Source organism: Stenella coeruleoalba (genome assembly GCF_951394435.1).
Source record: "Stenella coeruleoalba genome assembly, chromosome: 4".
NCBI lineage: Eukaryota > Metazoa > Chordata > Mammalia > Artiodactyla > Delphinidae > Stenella > Stenella coeruleoalba.
The window spans coordinates 579,035-604,937 of NC_137149.1; the positions used below are offsets into that span (position 1 = coordinate 579,035).

At 65.9% G+C, this 25,903-nt stretch overlaps 1 protein-coding gene across 4 annotated transcripts; it reads right to left on the reverse strand.

The window, feature by feature from the left end:
• Positions 1–1,418: 1,418 nt before the first annotated feature.
• CTBP1 (C-terminal binding protein 1) lies at positions 1,419–25,462 on the reverse strand. 4 transcript variants are annotated; one of them, XM_079920783.1, is made up of 10 exons: positions 25,199–25,459; positions 17,945–18,137; positions 16,389–16,543; positions 8,184–8,328; positions 6,711–6,917; positions 4,598–4,812; positions 3,821–3,951; positions 3,092–3,219; positions 2,477–2,594; positions 1,419–2,321 (listed from the first exon to the last, which is right to left on the reverse strand). In XM_079920783.1, exons 2-10 carry the CDS (start codon positions 17,949–17,951, stop codon positions 2,135–2,137), a joined length of 1,293 nt encoding a protein of 430 aa, XP_079776909.1. In that variant the 5' UTR covers positions 17,952–18,137; positions 25,199–25,459; the 3' UTR covers positions 1,419–2,134. The 4 variants fall into 4 exon arrangements, with proteins under 4 accessions (XP_079776909.1, XP_079776908.1, XP_079776907.1 ...); XM_079920782.1 differs by lacking the exon at positions 17,945–18,137 and having other exon boundaries at positions 1,419–2,318; positions 25,199–25,462; XM_079920781.1 differs by lacking the exon at positions 17,945–18,137 and having other exon boundaries at positions 25,199–25,461.
• Positions 25,463–25,903: the final 441 nt, after the last annotated feature.

The following is a 25,903-nucleotide window of genomic DNA, read 5'->3' on the forward strand; positions in this document are numbered from 1 at the left end:
TTTTTCTCCTAGGAGATTTGAATCAGAGTTAATCTCATAAAATGACTGCAAGGTGCACCTCCTTTCTTTCTGTCCTGTGGAATCAGTTGGTAATTCGTGTATTTTCTACTTTAAATATTTTTTAGAACTAACCATTGATGCCACTTGCAATTTTCTTTCAGGAAGTTGTTTTTTTAGTTCGATTTCTTAAGTCATAGAGCAATTCAGATCTTTTACTCTTTGCCTGTTTTAGCAAAAGTGTGCTTTCCTTTTTTTCTAAATTCTCATCAGAAAGTTGTCATCACATTCTCTGTCATTTATTGACATCGCCAACTGTTGTAACAGGCTCCTTTTCAGTCCTGTTCTGGTGGTAAATTCCTTTATCTGAATTTAGTCATTTTACTAATTTAGAGAACCAACCAGCGAACTTGACACTCTTCTATATATTTGCGTTCTATTCGATTAATTCCAATCTTATATTTATCACGTACATCCATCTATAATTTAAAAGTTGATTTTTTCAGTGTTTTTCCTAGTTGCCAAGATACATATAAATACGTCCTTATTCCAGCCTTTATATTCTTTTCTCAAAGTCGTACCGCCTCTCACTTTTCTTCTAAGTCCCTGCTCCGCCCGCTCCCAGGTACGTTAGCTGCTGCCCAGCTTGTGCAAGTTGTTCTTTCACTGCTGTTCAGGACTCCCGAGGGGGCCGCTGAAGACGGAACAGCTGAGAACCTTCCACAGTCAAGTTAACAACTCGAGGGTAAGCGGCTCCAGAAGCAGAGATGAACCCTAACCCGGCGTGGACGCGAGTGGTGGGGACGGTGGCCGCGGGGAGCGTGGCAGGTGGCGAGTGTGGAGCGCGACACGGCTCCCGCCCTGGGCTCCGTGCCCACACCCAGGCGGGCACGTGGGCAAAACCGAGGCGCTTTCCCAGAAGTTTCCCGTAAGCGAGTGTTTGCCCTCGCAGGACCCAGGGAGGAGTCCAGGGGCGAGAGGCCGAGGGGCCGGAGCTGGCGGGCCCGGGACCTGCTGCGGCAGGTGGCAGGAGGGACGCGCCCCGTCCCCGCCCTCAGGCCCCCGTCTAAGTGCAGCCACGCATCCCAGCCACGCGGTGCGGCCGGACCCACGGGCGCGGCGGGGCTTCCGGAGGCGGCGGCGTGACGAGGACAAAGTGGTGTCGCTGGGCACGTCCCTGCGAGCCCGGAGCCAGCGGTCTCTGCCGCCCCCAGGGGCCCGGGTCCAAGGCCGCCCGAGGGCGGAGGGCGGGGGTGGCAGAGGCCAGCACTCAGGCCGCAGCGCCCCTCCTGTGGTGACAGCGGGGCTCACTGGGCCGTCCATCCAGCCCCAAGGCCACCAGCGCTAGGAGAGAAGAGGACTGACCCCGCCTGTGTCCCGGTGAGACGCAGCCGATAAAACAGATGCTAGGCGTGCCGGCTCTTTCTGGGACTTTTATTTCTTTAAAATAATTCATACAAATGGTTACGGTCACAAACATGATTTTAACCAAAATATTGCTAGCCTACCACATCAGCAGGACGGCACCGCGCGGCCAGGCGCCGCAGCCCCGCCGCCCGGGACGGAGGCCCGCGCGCTCCTCTGCACCGCTAGCGACGCCGTCTTCGTTTGGAACAGGGGGGGTTCATGCCAAAGTTAGGAAAGACAGCCTTTGTTTTGTTTTTCTAAATTATTCTAAAAATAAGACAAGCAGGTAGAAAAAACAATGCACTGAGTGGCGTAAAAAGAAAACGGGGAGGATTCATTGTCCTGAGAAGTTTGCCAACTGCTTGGTTCGGGATGCGATCCACACACAAAAGGGAGAACGTCTGAAGCAGACCCGCTGAGCCCTGCCTCGGGCTTCTCCTGCCGACAGCTAAGCAAACAAATCCTTTGCGACGTTCTAAAGACTGTACACAGACGGGGACACTCATGATAGAATTAACTACTGACTCTTCCGCTGCTGAGCGGGGACGCAAAGGACACGGCAGCGGCCGGCCCTCGGGACGGGACAACTACAGCTGATGCGGGGAGAGGGCGTCACCTCTCACCCCTGGCGCCCGGACCGTCCCGGAGGCCGTGGCCGCCTGCGGCGCCGCCCCTGCACACACCTGTCCGAGGGCTTGGCCGGTGCCCAGGCTGCGGAGCTCTGCCCGGGCTACAACTGGTCGCTCGCATGGTCTCTATCTGCCTCGGGCTTGACGGTTTGGCCGGGAGAAGGCGCGTGGGGTGGGTGGGACACGGGGGGCAGGCCGTGGGACAGGGACATGGCGCTGGGGACGATGCCTTCGACTGCGGCGGGGATGCCGCTGGGGGCCACGCCCACGACGCCTGGGGGGTACCTGCTGGGAGAGGAAGGAGGCAGGTGAGGCCAGCGGGGCAGGACCCCGGGCTGCGCCTGAAGGCCGCCTGCTGGGGGACGCCGTCCCACTCCCTGTGTGGCCACCACCCAGACAGACGGTCTCACGCCCACCGGGCCCTGAAGGCCGCCCCCGCTCACCTGTAGGCGGCCCCGTTGAGCTCGGGGTGCACCACGGCCGGGTCCACACTGGCCCAGTGGGTGGCGGCTGCCAGGTGGTCTTTGTTCACGCAGTTCTTCAGACTGTCAGGGATCCGGCCTGGGGGACGTCGGGGAGAACGGGAGGGACGGCGCCCGCGTCAGGCGGCTGCCAAGGGGACCCCAGAGGCAGGGGCTCCACCGGGGACACGGGCAGTCTCCACAGACTCGCTCCCCTTAGGCACAGCCGGGTCCTGTCTGGGCAGTGTTGCCCTCAAAGCTCGGGGACCCCCAACCCCAAGCAACCGATCTCAGCTCAGCAGTGCCCCCCACCCCACCTGCTTGGCCCGGGGGTTTCAGTCAGAAGCTGACAGGGCCAGGCCCGGAAGGCTTACACGTGCAAGTGACTTTTTACAAGGTGGGGGAAACACCCCACGAGCTGGCACCCTGAGCAGGACAGCCAGCGAGCGCCACACACGCGACGCGAGGGCCCGGGCTGCGCTCGGCCCCTCCGTGCTTGGGGTCTGCCACGCCCGGCCCCGGGCGGCCGTCTCCCTAGCCACGCCCCCCCCCCCACCCCGCAGAAGGCGCCGCGGCCTCGGGCCCCCGCCGGCGCACCTGTGACGGCTCTCCGGATCTCCCGGGCCGCCTCCTCACGCATCTCGATGGAGGCCTGCTCGCTGTACCAGGCCGCGTGTGGGGTGCAGATCAGGTTGGGCGCGTCCTTCAGGGGACCCTGGCTAAAACTGCACGGCACACAGGAGGTCAGAGGCCCTGCGCCTGCCCGGAGCCACACCCCACCCTCCGCCAGACTCGGTGGCTCCCCCCGAAAGACAAACCTGCCCACGGGCTCCTGACCGCAGTGGGGAGGGGCCTTCACGGGGGGTGGGGATGCTGCCCGCCCCTCCCGCAAGTGGCTGTGAGCTGCAGACCCCAGGCCCTCCGGACACTGCTCCGTCCTGGAAGGGTGAAGACCCGCCTGGAGCTGCCCGGCTGCCCCCGACGGGCGTTTCAGCCGGGAGGCGTCTGACGTGGCCACGTGGGGGCAGCCGCCTCGTGCCCCCGGGCACTCAACAGGACGCCTGGTCTGAGCCCTTCCCACCACGTGCAGGGGACTGGGCCGTCCTGGCCTACAGTGGTGGCCTCCCCCCGCTCTGAAACTCGGCCAGGGAGGAAGGTCTGCCCCACGTGGGATCTCAGTGCCCGAGGCCGGGGCCTGCAGGCTGTGGTGGGCGTCGGGGCCCCACTCCCTCGCGGCGCTGTGGCCGCCGGGTCGGACGCAGGCAAGCGCGGGCCGTAAGCGGGTGAGCGCCGGCTCGGGGACCCCAGGGCACCCCCGGCAGGCACCTGAATGGCTCTGACTCGTGCACGTCCAGGGCCGCACCGCGGATCCGCCCCTCCTTCAGGGCCTGGGCCAGCGCCTTCTCGTCCACGAGGCCGCCCCGGGCCGTGTTCACCAGGAAGGCCCCTTGTCTCATCTGGAAGACACGACAGTGCGGCCTGAAGACACTCCCCCGCCGGGCCAGGAAGTGGCTTCCCTGCTCCCCGGTGAGGGATTCCTTGTGACCCCATCTCACCCCAACTAAGCCCACCCCGTCGTGGGGCTCCGGTGGCCGTCCACCAGCTCGGGGCAGCTCGTGCCTGTCCGGGCCCCACTGAGTCCTCGGGGACCGCACAGCCCCCGGCCACGCCCTGTCCCCCAGAGACCCAGACCCACTGGGTGAGAACCAACGAAGGTGCCTGGCCTCACCCTCTCCAGGGCTTCAGGAGCCTGGGGCGGACAGCAGGTGAGGCCCCAGGCGGGCACACTGAATGTACACGCACGCCCACCCACACGTACACGTGCACACATCAATGTAAGTGGCCGCCCCACACTTAAATACACGCACACACACGTGTGTACAAGCCCACGTGCACACACACACGTGGGGTGGGCACCATCGTCGAAGCTGACCCGCCCCCACGTGCATACACTGTGCACGCCTGCAACACAGATCTCTGCGCACGCGGGCACTTGAAAGGCCCTGTGCCGCGGTTCGGGGAAGAGAAGGCCCCGTGGCAGGCCCGCGCGGTGGCCGGTGGCCGGCAGGCGTGGCGGGCAGGCGGGGGCCCCGGGCCGCACACCTGTTTGACGGTGAAGTCGTTGATGAGGTGGTGGTTGTGCTCGTTGAGGCCGCAGTGCAGGGTCACGCAGTCGCTGTGGAAGAGCAGGTCCTGCAGCGTGCTGACCCGCTGCAGCCCCAGCGCCCGCTCCGTGCCGTCCGCCAGGTAGGGGTCGTAGAACAGCACGTTGAAGCCAAAGGCCTTGGCCCGCAGCGCCACCGCCTGCCCCACGCGACCTGGGGGGCGACAGGGTGTCACCGCGGCACCTCTCTGGCCGCCCCGCCTCGGTTCCCCGTCTGCCCGGGGTGAGCCTGAGGCGTCTGCCCCCAGAGGCCCAGCGGCAGGACGTGCGCGGGACGAGGCTTTGCAGAGAAGGGGCGGGGCTCCGGGGGGCTGGGGAGCGCCGACGGGGGCCCCGCGGATGCACGGGGCGGCGAGGCAAGGGCTGCAGTGTCAGGATAGGCCCCAGTGCCCCGGGGGCTGAAGCCCTCTGTCCTCGGCTCCCGAGAAGACAAAGCAGGGGAGCAGCGCAGGCCAGGAGCTGGTGGGGGGGGTGGGCAGGCACGCCAGGGCCCTGCGCTTGGGGCCACGGGACACCATGGAGGCTGGTAAGGCGCCAGCGCAGAGGGCCCGGGGAGGACGGGCACCCAGCGGTCCTGCCGACCCGCCACGGTGCCAGCACCTCGGAGCAGTCACTCACACTGCCCGGTGGGCGACGCTGGCACGGAAGCCCCCGCTCGGCTGGCCTCGCCTGAAGCCACTTCCCCTACGACGTCAGTCCCCGGTTCCAGGAACCAAGAGAAACCCGAGGAGGATTTTCACTTTTATGAGAAAAGGCAAAAGCGAAATTGTGCTCAGTGTGTCTGGCAGGTGCCGTTACAGAGCCCCTCCTGTCCCCGGGAACCGCGCTCCGTGTCTCAGTGTGGAGCTGCTGTGGCCTTGGCCTCCACGAGCGACACGGGTCCAAAGGCTGCTGCTTCTTCCCTTTACGCCACTCGGGCCACAGGTTTCAGGGGACCACTCTGCTTGGGGCGGTGGGGAACCAGAACAGAGACTCTCGGAGTCCCGAGGGGCGTGGGGAGGGCCAGAGCAGGTGCCCAGGGGCCGTGGTCCCCAGGGCCGCCGGGCGCTGGTTGAGACGCAGCCTCTGGGGCGTCCCCGCCGCACTGAGTGTCTTGACAGACACTGCCTGGAGGTGGCCGCCCCAAGCCCACTGGCCAGGCACAGCAGCTCCCCATCCTGGCTCCTTCCTCCCGGCCTGCATCCCATCGCGTGGCCGGGCCATCCCTGCCCTCAGACAGGCCGAGGGCGCGGGGGGCCTAGGTGCCGGGTGCAGGGCACTCACGGGGCTACGGGGCTCTGGCCAGCCCTGGCATGTGTGTGTGCACATCCAGCAGGACAGCACGTCGTGTCGGGGAGGGACACCCCCGTGCCCCACGGACGCCCGTGACCCTGACCCCCGGCGCTAATGCAGGCGCGTCTCCGCCCTGCAGTTCCCCCACAGCTGCACGAGGCGGCGCCTTCGCCGTGGAGAACCTGTGAAACAGCTGATGGGGCTGCAAGGAGCTACGGTCCCGCCCATGCTGGGTGGCCCAGGTGGACGGGCAGGCCCCTCCCGCCACTCTGCCCTCCCCTGCCCCCCCAAGCCCTAAGGCCCGCACCACCCCGGCACCTCTGCCCCCGCCCCCCGCCCACGTCTCCGTTCCCTGGTTTGCTGTCTGAGCGCAAGGGGCCCAGGGCTGGCCCAGGACACCGGCCTGCAGGGCACGCGACTGAGCGGGTGAGTGGAGGGAGCAGCCTCCGTCCACCCAGAGCAGGGCTCAGGGCAGCCTGCCCGGCCACCACCCGAAGGCCTCGTGTGTTCAGTCGCGGGGCAGGGGAACGGCAGAGCGAGCGTGCGTGAGTGTGCGTGACCACACGAGCACGTGTGACCCCAAGAGCACCTAGTTAACATCTGTTGTGTGCGTGGGCCCCACTAGGTGCTCCCGGGGTGGAGAAGGACCAGCACAGTCTCTGGGGCAGAGACCCCTCAGCCCCACGCTGTCCCCTGGCTGGGGACCACGCGCTAGCAGCATAGCGCAGCCCCAGCCTCAGGGTCCACAGAGCCTGCGCACGGGGCCGAAAGCCATCGCACCTAGCCCGATGATGCCCAAGGTCTCCCCGCGGATCCTGGCGGCTCCGGAAGCCACCTCTCGGATCTGCTCGACGCTCTGGACCCGCGTGCCTTCCCGGAGCGCCTGGTGCAGCCACGTGGTCCTGCGGTAGAGGTTCAGGATGTGGCACAGGGTGGAGTCGGCGGTCTCCTCCACGGACGCGGCCGGCACGTTGCAGACGGCGATGCCTGCGGACACGAGATACGCGGGGCAGTCGCTAGCACGGTCCTGGGCCTCACGTCCCTGCCCCAGGATGCTAGGAGACAGATGCAGGTTACCTGCCCCGTGCCGTGTGGGAAAGCCACCCATGGGTCCAGTGGGCAGACAGGGTGGGGGACAGAAGAGAAAGAGGCCACCTGGGCGGATGCCCACACCTGCTTCTGCTCCTCCTGGACCACTTGCCACTGAACCTTCTGGAAAGGGGTTTTGGCCAGGCCACCCCTCCCCGGGCCCCGCCCCCCCCACCCCCAGCTCGGCTTGCGACAAAACGTTAAGACAGGGTCAAGAGATCACGCAGGGGAGACCGAGCGACAACAGAGCTGGAGGCCCCGTCACACTCGGGAACAAGGCTGCCGCCTGACAGAGGACCAGGCCCTGCGGAGGTCTGGCAGGGATGACCGCACAGCACGCCCCAGACTGTCCCTGGACGAAGGACGGAGCCCCAGCCCGTGAAATCGCGAGGCAACGAGGACCCGCTCCGCGAACGGGGACGAGGCCCGGAGGGCGGCCCAGCTCGAAAAGTGCCCAGACCGCAGCCTGACACCGCGGTGCCTTCCTGGGGACAGGTGATAGCGGGGTGAGGGAGCTGGGCTGGCAGAGCAGAATGAACCCTGGGACGCGTGGCAGCCGACAGCGGGAGCCGTTTTCACGCTGCAAGTCTGAGGCTGCCGTCGGTGACCGCGGGCCGTGGCAGGGCGCGTCCTGACCTGCCCTTACGCCGTGACCAACACAGAGGATATGGAGAGACTAGACCAGAACGTCACAAGAGGCTGAACACTGCACCCGGAGAAGCATGCTGCAATCTATTTCCGTGAGTGTGTCACACACCTGTGTGTACACGCTCCCACGCGTCCTAAATCACAACACAAACCTCCTTTCCCAGCAAGTCTCGTGCACAGGGCCGCGCAAACCCCGACACAGATGTGCTGGCCGCCCCCCCACCCCGGGCTGATGTCCCTTCCCCGCGGTCCCCAGGAGGCAGTGCAGGAGGGCGGCGGACACGCCGCCCACAACGCCCGGGGGCTTTCTGAGAGATGCTGCTGCCACCCTGCACCTGCCTGAGGGGAGCTGGCGTGGGGCCCACACGCTGCCGGCCTCCAGGCCACCTCCAACCAGGCAGTCGGCTGCAACGGGACTCTCCTCTTCCCAGTAAAACCAACAGACAAAACGTGATGAGGTCACACCAAGGGAGCAGTGCGCAGAGTTGCAAAAAGAAGAATCCAAGTCCGTCCTACCTAAGTCCCCAGCTGACTTGATGTCGATGTTGTCAAAGCCGCTGCCGATTCGCACGATTATCCGCAGCGCCTTGAACTTCTCCAGGTCCTCCCTGGTCAGCGTGATGGTGTGATACATCAGCGCCCCAACGGCCTCGTTCAGCACCTGCAGTGAAGGGGGCACGTGAGCCGGTGCCGCTGCGGGAGAAGCCACGCGGGCACTCCCCCCAAGCGCGGCCCCCGCTAGGCAAGTCCCAGGGCTCCAGCAGGTTCCCACCCGAGCGGCCTTCCCTCCGGTGCGCATGGCAGGCCCTCTCAGGGGGAAGGTGCCCGATCCCCATGTGAGCGGCCTGCAGTGACCCGAATATGACAGATCAGCAAACGCGCGAAGCACACCGAAGGTCCCTGCCCCGGTCGACACAAGGGACGGCGCTCTGCCTGCCTGACGCAGGGGGGTGGGCGGGGGCTGCCTTCTCCTTGGGCACCAGGCGCTACGACAGACGACAAACACCTGGCGCTGGGAGGACCCGGCGCACCCGAGCCCTCCAGACCCCGCCGATAGGATGAGAAGCCAGCGGCCACTTTGACACACCGTTGCTAGAACAGGAGCGGCCGCAAGGCCGCAATGCGCTCGGAGCGTCGGATAAGTCCCTGGGGACAGTGAACGTGCCGCAGTGAGCAGGGCACCCCTTTCAAATGGGGAGAGGGCTGATGTGCCGACCCCGCCGTCACCGTGCACAGAGCCCGGCCTCCAGGTCCGCCCTGCACGGCCCAGGGTTGGAGGGTCACCCCCCAGAAAGGAGCAGGGAGCAGCCGCAGCCCCTGCGCACTATCCACCGCGCCGCGGACCTGGGGGGCCGCCTCCCCCCAGCCCCCGCCCACCACTGGGAGGGGCGTCAAGGTCGGGTACGCGCTCCGGGCGCGCCTGCGCCTAAGGTGGGCCTAGCCAGCTGCAGCCCGCAGGAGGGGCCCGCCAGCTCTGTCTCTGCACCCGTCGGAGCGTGGCCGGGGCCGTCGCCCCGAAGTGCGGGGCTCCAGGACACCTGGGGGCGGCCCGCGTGTCGCGGTGAGTCTGTTCCAGGCGAGGCCCACGCGGGCAGGTTGCTGCCAAGCGCACAGACCTCCCCGTGGGCGACGTCCGCCCACCATCGCGCCCCGTGCAGAGCCCCGCCCACGACCCCCCTCGAGGAGACCCCCCCCACCCACCTGCCAGCTTAAGTCCATAAGCTCTGCCGGGGCCGGGCCCACCAACGTGTGACGCACCTCGCTCCTGGGGGGTGGGGGCGGGGAGCGCGGGTCGAGGAAAGCGGGGCCACAGCCCAGGACCGTGAGCCCGGTCCGCAGCGGGACGCAGTCTGGCCAAGGCCAAGGACGCATGGTCTGCCATCTCTGGGCCCAAAGGCAGGGTCTGCGGAGCAGGCCCACCCCGTTCCAACGCATCATGTAATCCAAATCCTGCCGTACTTGGGAACGAGGTTTACTCCTCCCTAACGGGACGTTATAATCAATGACGTCTCAAATTCAGTGAAACAGAGTCCGCTGGGAACCCATGACGATGTGTCTGCGGGCCCCCCTCTGGACCGAGCTTCCAGTGCTCACCCTGGGTCCCCCAGGGCGACAGAGGCTGGTGGACCACAAGGGGCCACATGTGAGCTGAGGCAGCAGCTGGCCCGTGGCTGACGCAGTAAGCGGGGTGGAGCGGGCTCTGAGCGTGGGACGCAGGGCAGGGGACTGCAGCCCCGGGGAGACTGCTAACGGCCCCGGCTCGCCCCTTCTACGATGACTGAGCCCTGGTCCCAGCCGGACACGTGACCACCCGGAACTCAGTTTCCTCTGAGGCTGGCCTGGCCTCCGTTCCCCTCCTGCTGCCTGCGGTGGCCTGGAGGACACGGCCACAGGGGACCTCACAGAAAGGACCAAGGTAAGGGCAGCTGGGAAGCAGCGCAGGGGGTCCTGGGCCCCTGACCCTGCAAGGAGGCGACGGGGCGCTGCCAGCCCCACTCTGGCCCCAGCTCAGAAGATCTAGGAAGCTCAGCTCCGGGAGCAGGGGGCTGCCAGTGGGCGTGTGAATGGACCGGCTGGATCATGCCCGAGTCCTGACAGCTTCCCTGACCTCCTGGGAGGGCCACAGACGCAGGCGCAGACTTCCGGTGCCGTGACTCGACGGGACCCGGTGTGGACGGGGTGAGGCCTGACGTGTGACAGCAGAGCAGCAGCAGAGGACATTAAGCAGGGGCACGTGGGGAGAGTGGGCAGGAAGATACAGGGCAGTGGACATGGCTAAGGCCACGGGCAGGTGCAGGGGAGAGGGAAGGGCTCGGCTGGCGGTTCCCCCCGAAGGCCCCTCTGGCCGCCCTGTGCTGTGTGGACGAGAGCTGCTGAGGAGGGCCCCCTTGGGGCAGGTGGGCAGGAGCTGGGGGGCAGGCTGCATGCAGACAGAGATCTGTTGGTGCCCGCGTTGTCCGGCACGGCTGGATGCTAGAACCAGAGAGACGGACACGTCCCTGCCGGCACTGGGAGGGGCTGCCCCGGACACAGGGGCAGATGTATCAGCTGGACGCCCGTGGGGCCCTCGGCTACAACGGGCGTGCGGATGGGCTGTGGGCAGGCGGGGCGGGGCAGGTGGTCCTCGCGGCTCAGGCGCGTGTGCAGGGCCAGCTTTTCCTGAGCATTGCACCCAGCTGTGGTCCTTAAGTGTCCTGGGCTGCACTTTTTTTGTTTTTTTTTTGCGGTACGCGGGCCTCTCACCGCTGCGGCCTCTCCCGCTGCGGAGCACAGGCTCTGGACGCGCAGGCTCAGCGGCCATGGCTCATGGGCCCAGCCGCTCTGCGCCACGCGGGATCCTCCTGGGCCGGGGCACGAGCCCGTGTCCCCCGCATCGGCAGGCGGACTCCCAGCCACTGTGCCACCAGGGAAGCCCCCGGGCTGCACTTTTAAGCAGGGATGGTCCACGACGGTCTGAACGTTTCTAAAGCTGGAGAGACTGTGTGGCTTCCAGCGCTGGCTGTGCTGCAGCAAAACCCCACGTTTGCTTGTTTCCTTGAGGTGAGAAGTGAGCGGATCCCTGCAGACCCTCTTCAGGCTCCAGTCTTGCTGCCGCTGCCCCCGGGGCACAGTCTGCCCATCGGCACCGACCGCCCAGTACCAGGCATTCCCAACGTCCAAATACTCCGTGTGACGCACGCCGACTGGAACTGTTATTTCAGCTTTCACTTGCATTTCTGGGTGTGACTCAGTCACCCAGGTACGTTTCTGGGTAAATTATTTTTTTCACGCCTGGTCCTTCTACCGAGCGTCTCTCGAATCCCAGGGTACCCGGAGAAGTGTTCTCAGAGGGGAGCCCGGGCTCCCCTCAGAGCAGCGCCCACCCTGTACCAGCTACAGGAAGAGAGCACTGCAGGGGCACCACGCTGCCCCGTCCAGACTCCAGGTCCACGCTCCTGCTGGCTCCTGACCCCTTTCCTGGTTGCAAAGTGGCCGTGACACCCCCGGTGTGGCACTGACCTCCCAGCGTCCACTGCTGCCAGCCTCTACCTGCTGTGTCACCAGCTAGTCAGTGACCTGGCGTCCTCAGGTCCACAGGAAGAAACGCAGCCCACCTGGCCAGGCGCTCAGAGCAGAGGGCCTGAGGGGTACTCACTGGGCACCACACCAGAGGCAGGCCACCGGTCAGGGCGCCTCCTCGGCCCGAGTCTCCCCTCCCAGCATCACACACACAGATACACACACAGACACACACACACACTCAGGGCACCTCCTCAGCCCGAGTCTCCCCTCCCAGCATCTCACACACACACACACACACTCAGGGCGCCGCCTCGGCCCGAGTCTCCCCTCCCAGCATCACTCTCTCTCACACACACACACTCACACACACACCCACCCTCAGCGACTTCTCATCTTTCCAGATGGACATGTTCTGTGAGAGGCCACGCAGACGGCTCGAGGGCTTTCCCGATGACAGGAGGCCCAGGTAGAGGGACAGCGGGCTGAAGACCGCAGACAGGTTCCCACAGGCCTGCTGGAGCGCCACCCAGACCTGCAAGCTGACAGCCCGGCTGCCCCTGGGGGGGGCGGGGGGGCAGTGTCACCTGCTCTGTCCACACCCCCCCTCCCGTGCCCACTTCCCACTGGGATCTTTCTCCTGTGGGTTGAGGAGTCTGAGTATTTCAGCTCTTCCCCCCCGACTGTTACACGCACTGCAGTCGCGTCTCCTTCGCCCCCTCACTTCCTGTTGTGTGTGATTTCTCTTGCAGGGAGACTGTTGTGACCGCCTTGTACGCGGATGCCCCTCCTTCCCACGCCGTGCTTTCTGCAGAACTGCCCACGTTTGGTCCTGTCCTGACCAGGGCAAACACGCTCCCCTCAGACGCCCCTCTCACTCTTGGTGACGGCGGCCGCGCACGAAGGTGCTGGCCAGCATCCCCAGGGCTCGTGGGCTGACCAGTCCTCTCTGCCTCCAGGGTCCTCAGGTCCCACCGACTGGGAGCCACCCCCCCGCTGGCTGCAATGCCTGTTTCTGCGTTTCCCCTGGATTTTACTTCATGTCTTACCCGGCCTCGGCGCCTCCCTCCTGGGACTGGGCGCTTCACTCCAACGAGGCCCCCGCTGGTGCCCCTGGAACCCCAGGCGCGTCCCCGTGTCACTCCCACCCTGGCCCGGCCCCTCAACGGGACCCCAGGTCTTCCTTTTCCACGGCCCCCTCCACCTCACGGGCACCTGATCTCTGAGGAGCTTCGGAGAGAGCGGCGGAGGGGAGAAACGCCTCCGCCGGCCCCGCGCGTGGGCGGGCGAGCGAGCCTGGCTAAAACCCTCCTCTCAGGGGCTTTGACGCGCCCAGCTGGGGCCGCTCCGGTTCTCGTCCCCCACCCCTGACGCTGGTGAAATCTGGATCCTGAATGGCAGGGCCTCTCGGGCCCCCGACACTCATGCTGGGTTCGTGGCAGGAGCCCGGGAGCCTCTGTTCAGCTTTGGTAGTTTTCCTCGTGTTGTGGCGAAAACGTCAGCCTCTCCTCCTTAACGCTCAAATAACGTCGGATGGACGTCCAACCAGCTGTGAGGAGGTAGAAACCCCTGATCAGACGTGACGCGTAAGACAGGCTGATACTTCCCTTCTAGGCCAAAGCCTGCAGCCAGGTGGTCCACGGACCCCGTGTCAGCTCCAGAGCCACCAGGGTCCTGGGCTCCTGTCTTGCTGCCCCGCCATTCCCAGGCTCCCCTGGCTCCACACGGATTCCTTTTGTGGTCTGGGTGGCTGCCCAGGCTCCAGCCATCACATCTGGTTTCCAGCCAGCAGAAAGAGGGAAGGTGGCTCTGCACACAAAGGCTGCTGTCCTCTCCCTGGCTGCACTTAGTCATCTGGCCACCCCTGGCAGCAAAGAGGGGGAAGGAAGTGCTTGCCCGGGATGGGGAACGGGAAGTTCCCGAGAGCGGCTGCACTGGCCAGCTGGGCCCGGCACCCCCACGGAGTCTACGAATCTCTCCTCGCTCCTCATCGCTTGCATCTTTCCTCTGGGCTTCCCCTGACTGTGTCTTGTGAGCTTCCTATTGAGGTTTAAACCTTCCGCTCTCATTTTAGTTTCCAGGAGCTCCCTCTAGTTCTCCTGTGGTTCCTTTCTCACTGCGTCCTGCCTGGTGTACAATCAGGCGTCACCTCAGGCCTAAGGACCCCAATTACACAGTCCTAACGTCTCTTCTGTCAGGAGCATAAAATTCCGTCCCCAGGACACTTTTTCTGCCTGTTCTTCTCTGGCAGGCAAGGCCTTTCTGTGGCTTCCCGTGGGTGTCAGGAGGCGTAGGGCTCGGGGGGGACGCCGCCTGCCCGTTGGGGGGGGCTCTGAGGGCCCTATGCCCCTCCCCAGGGGTCTGTCAACATTCATTCATTCCTTTATTTATTTATTTATGGCTGTGTTGAGTCTTCGTTTCTGTGCGAGGGCTTTCTCCAGTTGCGGCGAGCGGGGGCCACCCTTCATGGCGGTGCGCGGGCCTCTCACTGTCGCGGCCTCTCTTGTTGCGGACAACGGGCTCCAGACGCGCAGGCTCAGTAGTTGTGGCGCACGGACTTAGTTGCTATGTGGCATGTGGGATCCTCCCGGACCAGGGCTCGAACCTGGGTCCCCTGCATTGGCAGGCAGACTCTCAACCACTGCGCCACCAGGGAAGCCCTGGGTTTTATATTAACTTGTTGAAATAGTTTTGGTAAGTTACAGTTCTGAAAAAAACACGTTTTGTCTCAGTTTTCAAATTTACTGGCAAAACTTGTTTTAGTACTGCTTACAGTTTTTAAACTTTCTCTCGGTATATCTCTTTTTCATTCCACTACTGTTTTTTTAAAAAGTATCTTTTCAGTTTGAAGCGGTGTAAGGTTCACAAGATGCTGCCAACGAGGGGGATCCCGCGTCCCCTGGCCCGGCCCGTGGTGGGCAGCGAGCCTGCGCCCGGGAGGTAATCTGTGCGCCAGGTGCCCTTGGCCGTCTTGTCCTTGCTTGTGTGCTGTTCTGTGGAACTTCACCGTGGGTCTGTTCAAGCAGCCGCCTCACAACAGGACACAGAAAGCAGGACTGCCGTCGCCACAGGGACACCCCCGCGTTAGCGGCACCTGAACCCGGCACCTCGGTCCCCTTTGCCGGCCCCGTCACGGTGGCTGGCCAGAGTGACGACGCCCGTGACCCTGAAGAGCTGGCTGCTCTGGCCCGGCCGACGCCGGTGCCCGTGGCTCACCCTTCCTGCTCTGCCCAGTGGGGCTCCTCGGTACCCGTGCCAGGCGGAAGGCCACCTGGTTCCCTCTGCTTCCGGCCCCGAGGAACGAAGCTGCTGGGGGGCTCGCGGGAGGTGTCTGAGTGGACGTGTGCTCCGCTTCTCGGGGGGAAATGCCGGCACTGGGGCGGCCAGCCAGGTGGCCCGCACCTGCTCAGCTTTGGGCAGCCGCCGGCCCGAGTTCCCGGAGGGGCGGCCCGGGCGTGCACGCCGCCGCACTTCTCTCACCCGCTTACTGCTGCCTCCCCTCGGCTCTGGACCGTCGTCAGCCTTTTCCTCATCCAATTCTGCCCGCGGCCCATCCCCTCCCCTCGGTCCCTGAGACTTGTGTCAGAGGCTGGCTCCCCACCGGGCCCCGCACCCCAAGCCTCCGTCCTGCCGCTGACCCAGGTGGCTGTCGAGTCTGCCCAGTGAGCTCTCACTTTCAGCTTCGCTGTTTCTGCTCCTAGATCTTCTAAAAACTCCCCCGAAGCCTCTGCCGTCGTCACGTCTTCTGCTCTCGGCTCCCTTGCAGTGCTCAGGCTTGGTTTTCACGCTGTGCTGGTAGCAGCAGACACCCCGCCGGCCCCGTGGGTCCCTCTAGTCCTTTGTCTCTGCTGGTTTTGCTCAGTTCTTTCTTCTCCTACTATCTTGTTATCTTCGACTGTGCGCTGAACGTTGTGCTAGGAGGTGGTCTGCAGAGACAACTGGGGGCCCAGGCCTACGGGCTCTTCCCGTAAAGAGTGCCGTTCTCCCTTGTCTCTGCCAGCCACCTGAGCGGAGGGCACAGGGGCGCCTGTGATCCAAGTTCAAGGCTTGATGTGGACGTTGCGGGGCCGGTGGGGGGACATGTGAGGGTGCATCTGGCCCCAGCTCGTCCTTTCTCCAAGGGTCCAGCCCAGGGCCAGGGTCCAGCGGGGCTCCAACCTCACCAGCCCATGAGGCTGCCAGAGCCGCCCTGGCCTCTCAGCCGCCTCTTCCGGCACAGCTGACGCCCCGGCCCGGCGAGCACGACCTGTCCACCCCTGCGGCATCGGGGCCTCTCCTGACCCTGTTGGTCTCCGAAGCACCTTGGTTTTATAAACCTCGGTCCAGCTTCCTCACTGACTCAGGGGAAAGGTGCTTCTGAAGTACCCGGTTGGCTGTGACTACAAACAGAAACCAGGTTAACATACTTCCTGTCCCAGGGAAGCTGAGAGCTGCGAACCGCGTGGCACAGGCTCAGGGCGTCCCGGCGACTGCCGCGGCCTGAGTCGTCAGGTGATGGTGGTGCAGCATGCCCGCCCCCAGCACCGTCCACCGCAGCCACGTCCCCAGATGCCACTTTCTGGGAAAGAACTGGTTATAATGGAGACATCCCACCCCCGCCTCCCGACAGGCCAGGTGGTGAGGGCAGCGCCACACCTGCCCACTCCGGCAGGAACCCTGCGACACCTGCCTCAGCGCTGGCGAGGCCACGGCTCCCCACCTCCCCGCCCCCGCCCGTGGTACCTTCTCGTGGATCTCCTGTGTGGACTGTGCGTCACAGAAGGCCACTGTGGCCACGTCCTTCAGGATGGGCATCTCCACCGTGCAGTCCCGGCCGTCCAGCAGTGCCACCAGGGGCCGGGGGTGCAGGGGCCCGTTCATGATCGGAGGTCGGACGCCTGCAACGACAGGGCCGGACGCTCAGCTTCCCGCGGCAGCACAGCCCCCGCTGAAACCTCAGCCCACCCCAAGGACTTCCAATTCTACGTGTCCAGCCACCAGGATCTTTGTCAAAAATAAGTTAAAAACCAGGAAGGAAAACACACTGATGTTTGCCACAGCTCAGTGCCACCTGAGTGGACACCGACGGTGGTGACTGCCCCCCTCCACGGATCAGGGCCTCAAGGATGCAGAGGCCCTGGCAGCCCCGCGCTCCAGCTGGCGTCCAGACACGCAGGTTGGAACGATGGGCTCGGGGACGCACCCGACGTTTCTCTTGCACTCGATGCTGTGGTGTTGCCACCCAAAAACCCGGCAGGGACCCACCCAGCACCAGCGTCGCCTCTGCTTGTAGGTTTGAGGAGCAAGAAACAGTGTAAGGGTAGAACAGGGTCAGGACACGGGAAGAAGGCCAGAACCCCTCACCGCCCCAAAATGAGACAGCGAAGAATGATTAAACACTCACTCCCTCCACACGAGGCCCAGGTGGAGACGGTAGGGCTTCACAGGTGACACGCGAGACAGTGGGGGCCGCACCAGCCCGCCCCCTCACCATGGCCCCGCAAGGCTCGCCCTGGGACGTGGCAGCCGGCGCGTGCGGTGCAGGACGAGAACCGGGTGTGGGTTCCGCGGCGGCCCGCCAGCGCCCACCACCCACGAGAGCGCACGGCCGTCAGGACCGGCGGCAAAGGCGCCAAGACCGCCGGGAGGGCTCCTGGCGTGGGGTCCAAAGGCCAGGACCTCCCTGGTCACCTCCCCCCGCGTCACGAGCAGAGCGTCCAGGCCCCCTCTGTCTGTGGTGCGACGGCGGGAGTCCTGTGCAGACGGTGCCCTGGTCTCTCCAGCTCCACTGGGAGAACAGCGACATCTCACTTAAAGATGTTACTCATTTTAGCGCGTGACAAACACCCGCTCCCAGCCTCACTCAGCTGGAACTTTGCCCAACATCGATCCACGCGACCGCAAGAAACCGAGCCCTCCGGGTCTGCGAAGGTGTCTTAGCTGAAAGGCGCCTGCAGAGCCTCGTCTGAAGCGCCCAGCGGTCAGAGAGGACGGGAAGCCCCAACGGAGGGCACTGCGACCGGGAGGGCTGCCAACCGCAGCGTGTCCACGGGAACGCCCCGAGAAACCCCGCGCTGACCTGCAGCCTGGCCGGGCGCCCCTCCCTCGACACCCTCGACAGAAGCAAACCCCACGGCAAACGTGAGGCCCGACCGAGGCCTCGCTGGCCCGGGCGACTCGCCCCCTCGGGACGCCCCTGTCCTAACCCCAGCACACGCAGGGGGCCCCGGAGCAGCGCCTCCTCCACGGCCGCGGGGACACCGGCCTCGGCGGCCTCACTCTCCCGAGCCCCGACCAACCTGACATCTCTTAATATGGGCTCGGCTTCCACGACCATGAATTCGACTGTTCAAAGCGTCTATCTTCAGAAGCCCCCTGCAGAACCGCGTCCTGTCACTGGATCCTCATCCCACGTCTTTAATTGTCTCGAACCAAAGCTCCTAGGCTCCCGTCCACGGCGACCACTGAAGCCCACGCCGGGTCAAAGTCTGACTAAAAATTAAACACAAGAGACACGTTAAACACCACTGAGGGTCAACTAGACTCACGAACCTCAGGTCCATGGAGGAGGGGCTTCCCTGCACCTTGACCCCAAGCCCGTGGCTGCCGGGCTGGGACCTACCTGGAACCAGGCCCGGCCCTGCGTGGGAGTGACCGGCGGGGCCACGGCTCGGACGCAGAGGCAAGAGGCTCACCCCGAAGGTCGCCGCCACGTACCCGGGAGCCCGCCCGGATGCCACCGTGTGCACTAGCTGGGAGGCCTGGGGACAGGACGGCCCAGAAAGCGGGTCTGTGGCCAGTTCCGCAAGCTCCTATCTCACGGGGCCCATCGCTTCCTGGGTCCGTGACGGGGCACAGGCCGCTGGGGGAAAGGGCCCCGGGACACAGACCCTGACCTGGACGCTTCCTGTACCGCACCCCCGAGCCCCCCAGGCGGGGTCCCGGGACCGGGGCCAGATTCAGGTGCAGTCCTTCCCAGAGAGCTGCCCAGCCGTTCCCGGCGGCCAGGACGACCTGGTCATGACCCACACCTCGGGCACACCCGAGCCCTCCCTGATCCGGCTCAGCTGCGGGGACTGGCCAGCCGCTCCTGAAAAGCTCCAGCCGGCCAGCCAGACACAGCCCACGACCCCAGGACACGGGCGGCAGGGCTGGGGGCAGCCTGCAGCCACGGGCCAGCGGCGGCCCTCAGTGCCTGCCACCCAGGGGGGGCTAGCACCCGAACCGACCTCCCCGCCGGCTCCCAGGCGGCCTCGGCCCCTCTCAGCCCCGTGCGGCCACGTGCGCCAAGGCCCCCGCGCTCCCACAGGCGGGGGTCACGACGCCCCGGCCCAGGTCCCCGTCCCGCCGCACCCGCTCTGCTTCCCGGGCCACGCAGCGTGGACAGCAGCCCCGCCGCGAGGGGACTCGTGCCCAAGGGGTCGCGCTACCAGAGCTCCCGCAACTCACGCCGGGCCCCCCCCCCCCCATGCAGCCACGCTCCCCTCCGGAATCACCAAACACGAGGAATCGGAACACTTCCACCTGCAAACAGCAGAGGCTCCTTTGATCTAACTTCCTCCGGTAGAAACCGTACTCAGCGAGCCGTAAGGCAGCAGGTGTCACCCCACACCCCAGACACGGCCCCAGGACAGGACGACACCCCCAGCACCTCAGGGACCCTCAGTGCCAGTCCTCAGGCCCTCCTCACTTTCCTACCCTGATTCTCACAGGAGGGGATCGGGAACGGCGACGGGGGTGGGGTGCCGGGCCGGGCGGCAAGGACGCTGCCTCGCTTGCGGTCTCGCTGGCTCTGGGGCCCCAGCCTCGCTCCCGCTGACCGACCACACCGCCGCCGGGGTGGGCACCCCCGCTGCAGAGGCAGGAGAGCGAGCTCCAGGACCTCAAACACCTGCAACCCAGGCCCCACTGATCCCATCGTCTCTTCCAAAGTCGGCCCCAAACTCATTCTAAACTGCAGGGGCAGCACAGCAAAGCACCGCGGCAGTCAGCTCCGCACAGCCGAGTCAGGCTGACCTAGGCGCCTTGCCCTCCTACCCGAGGGCCCCCGGGAACCACACGGGAGACAGTGTGTGCAGGTGATGGAAACCCCAGAGAAGTCACAGCCGGCCGTCTGGTCACGAGGACTGCTTCAGTCCCCTCCCTAAACCCTGGAGTAACCAGGGCCAGCTGCACTGGGAAGCAGGACAGTGCCCAGCCGGGCCTTCCCTGGCTCACTCGCGCTCCCACCAGCCAGCAGCGCCCCTACACGCCCGCTACATGCCAACGGCCAAGACGGTTCCCTGTCCCCCGAGGGCCCGGGGCTCACAGGCCTCAAGTGCGGCCCAGCACTGCGTCTTCCCAGCCCTGGTGAAACAACCTGGACCCCTGGGCTCTCCCATGTCCACCGCCCACCAATCCTTCTGTGAAAATGGTCTCAAAAGGAAGCTTTGCTTTGGTCTCAAAAGGAAGCCCTGCTACCCCATGGGGGTGGTGGGTGCCTGCCCGGAGCAGCTGGCGGGCCTCAGAGGCCAGCCTGCACAGACGCAGGGCCCTGGGCAGGTCTCAGGCCCAACGTGCAGACAGGAGGCGACCTCTGGTGGGCACTGCAGACAGACTGGGTGAGTCTGGCTCTCCCCTCCCCGGCCCCAGTGCCCTGTGGGCAGGACGGCAGCGTCCAGCAGTGGCTGAGACACAGGGATCCAACCGTCCAATTGTGCTTGAAATAACAGCAAGACCATAGTCGCAAGAAGCTTCTGGGCTCGTGCTGGGGACGCTCATGGGTGAAAACGCTAAGCTGCACCTCGTTTCTACAAATAAGCCAAACAGAAGCCCCGTAAGTGACTTCATTGCTCAAGACACCGACGGGAGAGCCCCTGGACGCACAGGGCAGCAGGGGGTGTGCTGGAGGGTGGACAAGCTCAGGCCAGGGGAGGGGAGGGTCACGGTTAAGCCCAGAGCAGGCCAGCAGGTAGCCCCAGGGACCTCAGGGCCACCAAGCCACCTCCTACAGCCACCGCTGCCCCAAACACCCTGCACAGGAACTACAGGAGGCCTTCTGCCCTCCGAGGGAACAGCCCCCCGCTTAAAGAGGGAGTGAAGGATGGCTAGAGAGAGCAAGGCCCGTGGCCAACAGGCGTGGACCCTGGGGGTGGCACGCAGGCCACGTCCCACGCGTCCGGTGGGTGCAGTGCCACCAGCCTGGCCCCCCGGCCCTGTGCTGACTGGACGAGTCTCAGGGGCTCCTGCCCTCTACTCACCCGCCTGTCTCTCGGGAGCCACAAGGGTCTGCACCCCTCCCCCACCAGGTGAGCCAGGGGCTCGGTTCGTGGCCGGGGGCGTGGCAGGGACGGGGTTCTGGCCGGAAGCCCCCCGGCCAGATTCCAGACACACCTGCCCCTCCCCCTTACTAGAAACTGGACCCCATCTGGGAGGGTGGGACGCAGGGCCGGCTCCTTGCAAAGAAACTCGGGGGACCAGATACGTCAGGGACGGCCCCAGCCCCTTGGTGACCTCAGTGACCGTGAGGGGCCACCCTGGGGAGCGGGTGGCTGGCAGCCAGGACACCTGTCAGGACGGAGACTCTGTCCCCTCAGCGATGGGACAGCCGAGGAGCAGACGGGTCATCTCCCGAGGGCGTGAGGCTGGCCCCAGGTTCCCGGGTGTCCAGACGCCCTCCCTGGTCAGCCCCAGACCCGGGGCTCTGGGCGCAGGAGGGCCCGTCCCGTCCTCACTTGGACCCTCTCCAGCACCCCCCGCTCTCCCCGCACCTGCTCACCAACCACGCAGAGGTGCTGTCAGGGTGGCACCTGCTGCCGGGAGCACCTGCCAGGGGCCACGGCCCCGCACTTCCAACACGTGACACTCCCGGCCTCACCTCCTCCCACCACCCCCAGCTTCCCTGGTCTCCTCCTGCCCGCCCAGTTTCTGCTCAGGGATGGACGTGGGTGCCGGCTGACCACTGGGGCCATACGGCCAGAACACGAGCTCTGCCAGGACAGGCTTCCGGGGGCACCCAGCGAGCACGTGGGAAGGGAGGGATTTCTGACGACCAGCCTGGCGCACAGACGGCTCTAGCCCACGCCAGAGGCGCCAGGCGCCCGCCACGGGCAGAGGCAGTGCGTGCCCGTAACCCAGCGGCTCGGTAAAGGGGGGAGGGGAACGCAGGGGCCAGCGCGGCTGCGCAGAGGAAGCCCGTGCCAGAGCGGGCAGCGCCGCGGCCCTGGGCTGTCCCGGCTCCCGGGCAAACGCCGGGAGCGGGCGGCGGCCAGACCTGCGGGGCCAAAGAGGACGTCCGTGCCAGCCGCCACCCAGCTCGGGCCCGACAGGAGGGCGCTTGCTGAAGGCCTGGCAGGCGGCTGCCCTAACTCCCCGCCCAGACCCTAGGACCGGTCGACACTTCCCTTGAGCCTCACCACGCAGCAGCAAGAGGGACAGGAAAGGACGAAAGGGGACTTGGGCTGCGACTTGCATTCCACGCCAAGGGAAGACGCCAACGACGGGGAGCCGCATGGGGGGATGTGGACACTCGGGCACCGTCTTCGCGCTCCCTCCTGCCCAGCTCTACACGCTGGCCGCGCGGCCCTCCTCCCCTCCCCCACCACGCACCTAAGACGCGTCCTCGGCCACGGCTCCCCAGTGTGGGGCTACCCTCGGAGGGTCCAGGGGCTGCAGCTGGCACGCTCTGGGGTCACCCGAGTCGCTGAGCCCCCCAGACCCATCACGGCGCATCCCTGGCACCAGGGCCTGCAGGAAGCCCAGGCTTCCCGAGAACCCGGCCCTCGGCCACACCACGCCCTGAGCACCGGGTCAGGGTCCCGGGCCAGCTCCCGCCTCCTTCCACAGCACAGATGAGCATCATAAGCTCAGCGCACCCAGAACTCACCCCCAGAACGGCCTCTGCTCCTCTCCAGCCCCAGTAACTGCCCCGCCCAACCCAGGCCCCAAACGCGGCAGCCACGGACAGGGTCTCTGGCCCCACGGCCCGTCCAACGGCCAGGCCGGTCTCCCTGGGGCCCACGGCGAGGGTGTGCTCTCCTTACTCCACCAGGCCTCTGGCCGGCGCGCCGCAGAGCCCCGTCACCGCAGCCGGGGCCTGTCACGCGCACCGCTCAGCAGCAGGAAAGGCAAACTCCTTGGCACCGCTGGCGGCCGCTGCCCCTGCCACCTCCCCACCCTCCTGTGTGAAGCCAGCACCGGCCCTCCAGCTTGACCAGCAGGCATGCCCTCTGGAAAGCCACCTCCCGAGACAGGAACCCGAGGACCCAAGGGCGGCCCCGCGCCTGCCCCCGCGTCACTCTGCCTGAAGAGCCAGCAGCAGCCCGCCGTCTCCAGCTCGCCCCGCTGCCCACAGCCCAGCCGTCTGGCCGGGGTCCGCCGTGTGCCCTGGGCAGAGTCTGGCTGGGGTGGGCGCTGAGCCCCTGCAGCCAAGGCCGAGGCGCTCCCGCAGGCAACGCGTGGCCACGTAAAACCTCCAGCAGGACCACCAGCCAGAGTCAGCCTCAACTTCGCAACTCCTCGGAAACCAAAAGATGCCCCACACACGTGCTAGATAAAAACCGTGACAAGAGGCGAGGATGCGTCACCAAGACTGCCCCACGCGCGTTCACCTCTTTCACCATCTTCATGTACGCCCACGTGCGTGCGTGTTCTGCTACCTTCGTGATGCTCAGAATCCCGGAAACGAGAACGTCATCCACGTCGAAAGAACGCAGGTTGGGGCGGATTCATCATGATGCCACCGTAACTTAGGGAATGTCACCTTCCTACCTTCCAGAGTGAGGTTTCACAGCTGCTGTGTGGAGACCCTGTCCCTCAGCCCCGCCCCCGGCCCTGTCCCTCCATCTCCAACACCTGGCACACGCTCACTCATGTGATCCCACCTCTTCACACGCTCCATCCCCACTTTACAGACATGACACAGAGAAATCAGTGTTGGTCAGGGGCTCAGCTGGGATTCCCCCAGGGACAATTCTGTGCTCTTGGCTGCTGTGGTCACTCCCCCAGAGGCTGAAAGATGCTGCCCCATTCAGGAGTAGACAGGCTACACTGACCCACAGGGCATCCCAGACGTCCACACTGCTGGGAACTGGCTTTCTCCTGAGTATTTGCCTGTGTATGCTTTTATAGAAATAAAGTTGTTTCTCTTGAAAAGTGGGGGGGTCCTGGACAGGTGGAGGACGCCCCCATGGGATACGACCGGCAGTCCCGGCTCTGGACCCCCTTTGTGCGAGCCAACTCTCCAGCCACCCAGAGAAGGGGGAGCTGGGTGAGGGGCTTACCCTCGTGCTACTCAACTCAGAGCACCCGGAAGAAAGCCATCCCACTTCCCGAGAGCAACCTGTCCTAACCAACCACGAAGAAGAGCATCACGAGAAAGGGGCTGCCCCGGCCAGGTTCCCGGCTTAAGAGGCTGCCAGCTAAAGGCCGTCCTCCCGGCAAGCCCAGGGCCGCTGCACCCTTCCGGGACAAGCAGGCACCAGCCAGAGAAAGCTCCGTCCAAACCCGCGGCTCAGGTGCCGCGGCAGCTCCTCCCTCCACAGGCCTCGGAGCCTGGGGCCCCGACCTGCAGGCCCCAGCGGCAGGGTGGTGGCGCTGGAAGCTGAGGGTGGGGGCCCTCCCCTGCCGACAGGATGCACCCCTACCATGAGGAGGCCCCAGCCCGGTGGCTGGAAGCCCGGAGAAGCTGGGGCTGTGCAAGGGTGGAAAAACAGGTGGGCATGACACGGAAGTGGCCTGACGGGGGCGTAGGGCAGCGGCCGGCAAACCAACACCACCCGTGGCGACCCCCAGCCCCAGGCTCAGGGCCCCCAGAGCTACCCAGGGCACGGAGAACGCCTGTTCCTGACACCTTTCAAAACAGGAAGGGCACAAGGTGCCTGGGGACAAACGGAAGCGGGTCACACCTGTCCCGTTACTCAGGTGGAAACGGACTCATAAAGAAAAGGGCGCCCTGCCGCCACCTCTGCCGGGTGAGCGGGAACGGCGCGCCTCCCAGCTGACGCATCACTTCTGTCATTTCAAAACGAGTAAAGATCTCAAAACGGTCATTTCATTTCAAAAACGTCACTTCAAAAACGAGTAAAGATCGCCTGCGGGAAGACCCGGCGCCGCGGCCCCGCAGAGAGGCCGGTTCGGGTCCGAGGCTGCGGCCCCGCACGTCCCCCGGCTGCGGTCCGAGGTCCGGCCCCGAAGGACGCGGGGTCACCGGCGCGCCCGTCCTCCCTGCGGGGCCCCGTCAGCGGGGACCCGGCCAGCCCGGCCCTTAGGACGGACGGGCCGCCGGAACTTGCGCACCGAGTGCGAGGTCCCGGCTGCGGGGGTCCCGAGGCCCCCGCGCCCCTTTGTGCCACCTGCGCGGGCGGGGCGGCGGCGCACGCGCACGCAGCAGCACGCGCACGCGCACGGCGCTCCCTCGGTCCCGCCCCCCGGCCCCGCCCCCGGGCGCCGGCGCGCGGACGCCGGCGCGCACGCGCACTCGCACACAAAAGCCGGGGCCCGCGCCCGCCCCGCCCGCCCCCGCGGCCCCGCCCCGCCCCGCCCCCGCGGCCGGAAATGCGCGCGCGCGGCCTTACCGAGCGGCAGGCCCTTGTTGAGCAAGTGCGAGCTGCCCATTGAAAGGCGCGGGCGGCCGCGGGCCCCGACGAGTCCGGAGCGCTCCGCCGCGAGCCCGGCGCGTGGGGCGGCCTGGGCGCCGTCCGCTGCTCCGCCCGCTCGCCTGCGCCCGGGCGCCGCCGTGCCGAGCCGCCGCGCCGCGCCAGCAGCCGCTCCACCGGGCGGGGACAGGGCGCGCGCGCGGGCGGGGCTTCCGGCGCGGCGGTCTCCTGTTTCCAGGCGCGGGCGCCGCGCAGGACCACGCGGGCGGCTGCAAGCCGCGCCCGCCCGCCCCGCCCGGCCGCCAGGCTCCCCCGCCCCCGCTGGCCGCGCCTTCCCGGCAACCGCGCAGGCACCTACCCGCACACACCAGGCGCCTCCTGCCCGAATGAGCACACGCACTTGCTGAGAACCCCCAAGGCCCCACTTGCCCTACACATGCACACGCACCTGCTCTGAACCTGCCAGGCCCCACCTGCCTGGATCCCACTGGGCCTTGACTGCTGGGCTGAACGGGCCCCTCATCCTCACCTTCCGGCCGCACCCATTCCGCACCTACCCGCCGGCCGCCGAGCGGGCTCCTGGGCACCGGTGGTTTAAGTGTCCAGGCGGCCGCAAGGTCAAGGTCGGGGGAGGCAGCGGCTCAAACCCCGGAGGGGTTTTCTGGGAAAACCCGCCCTTATGCT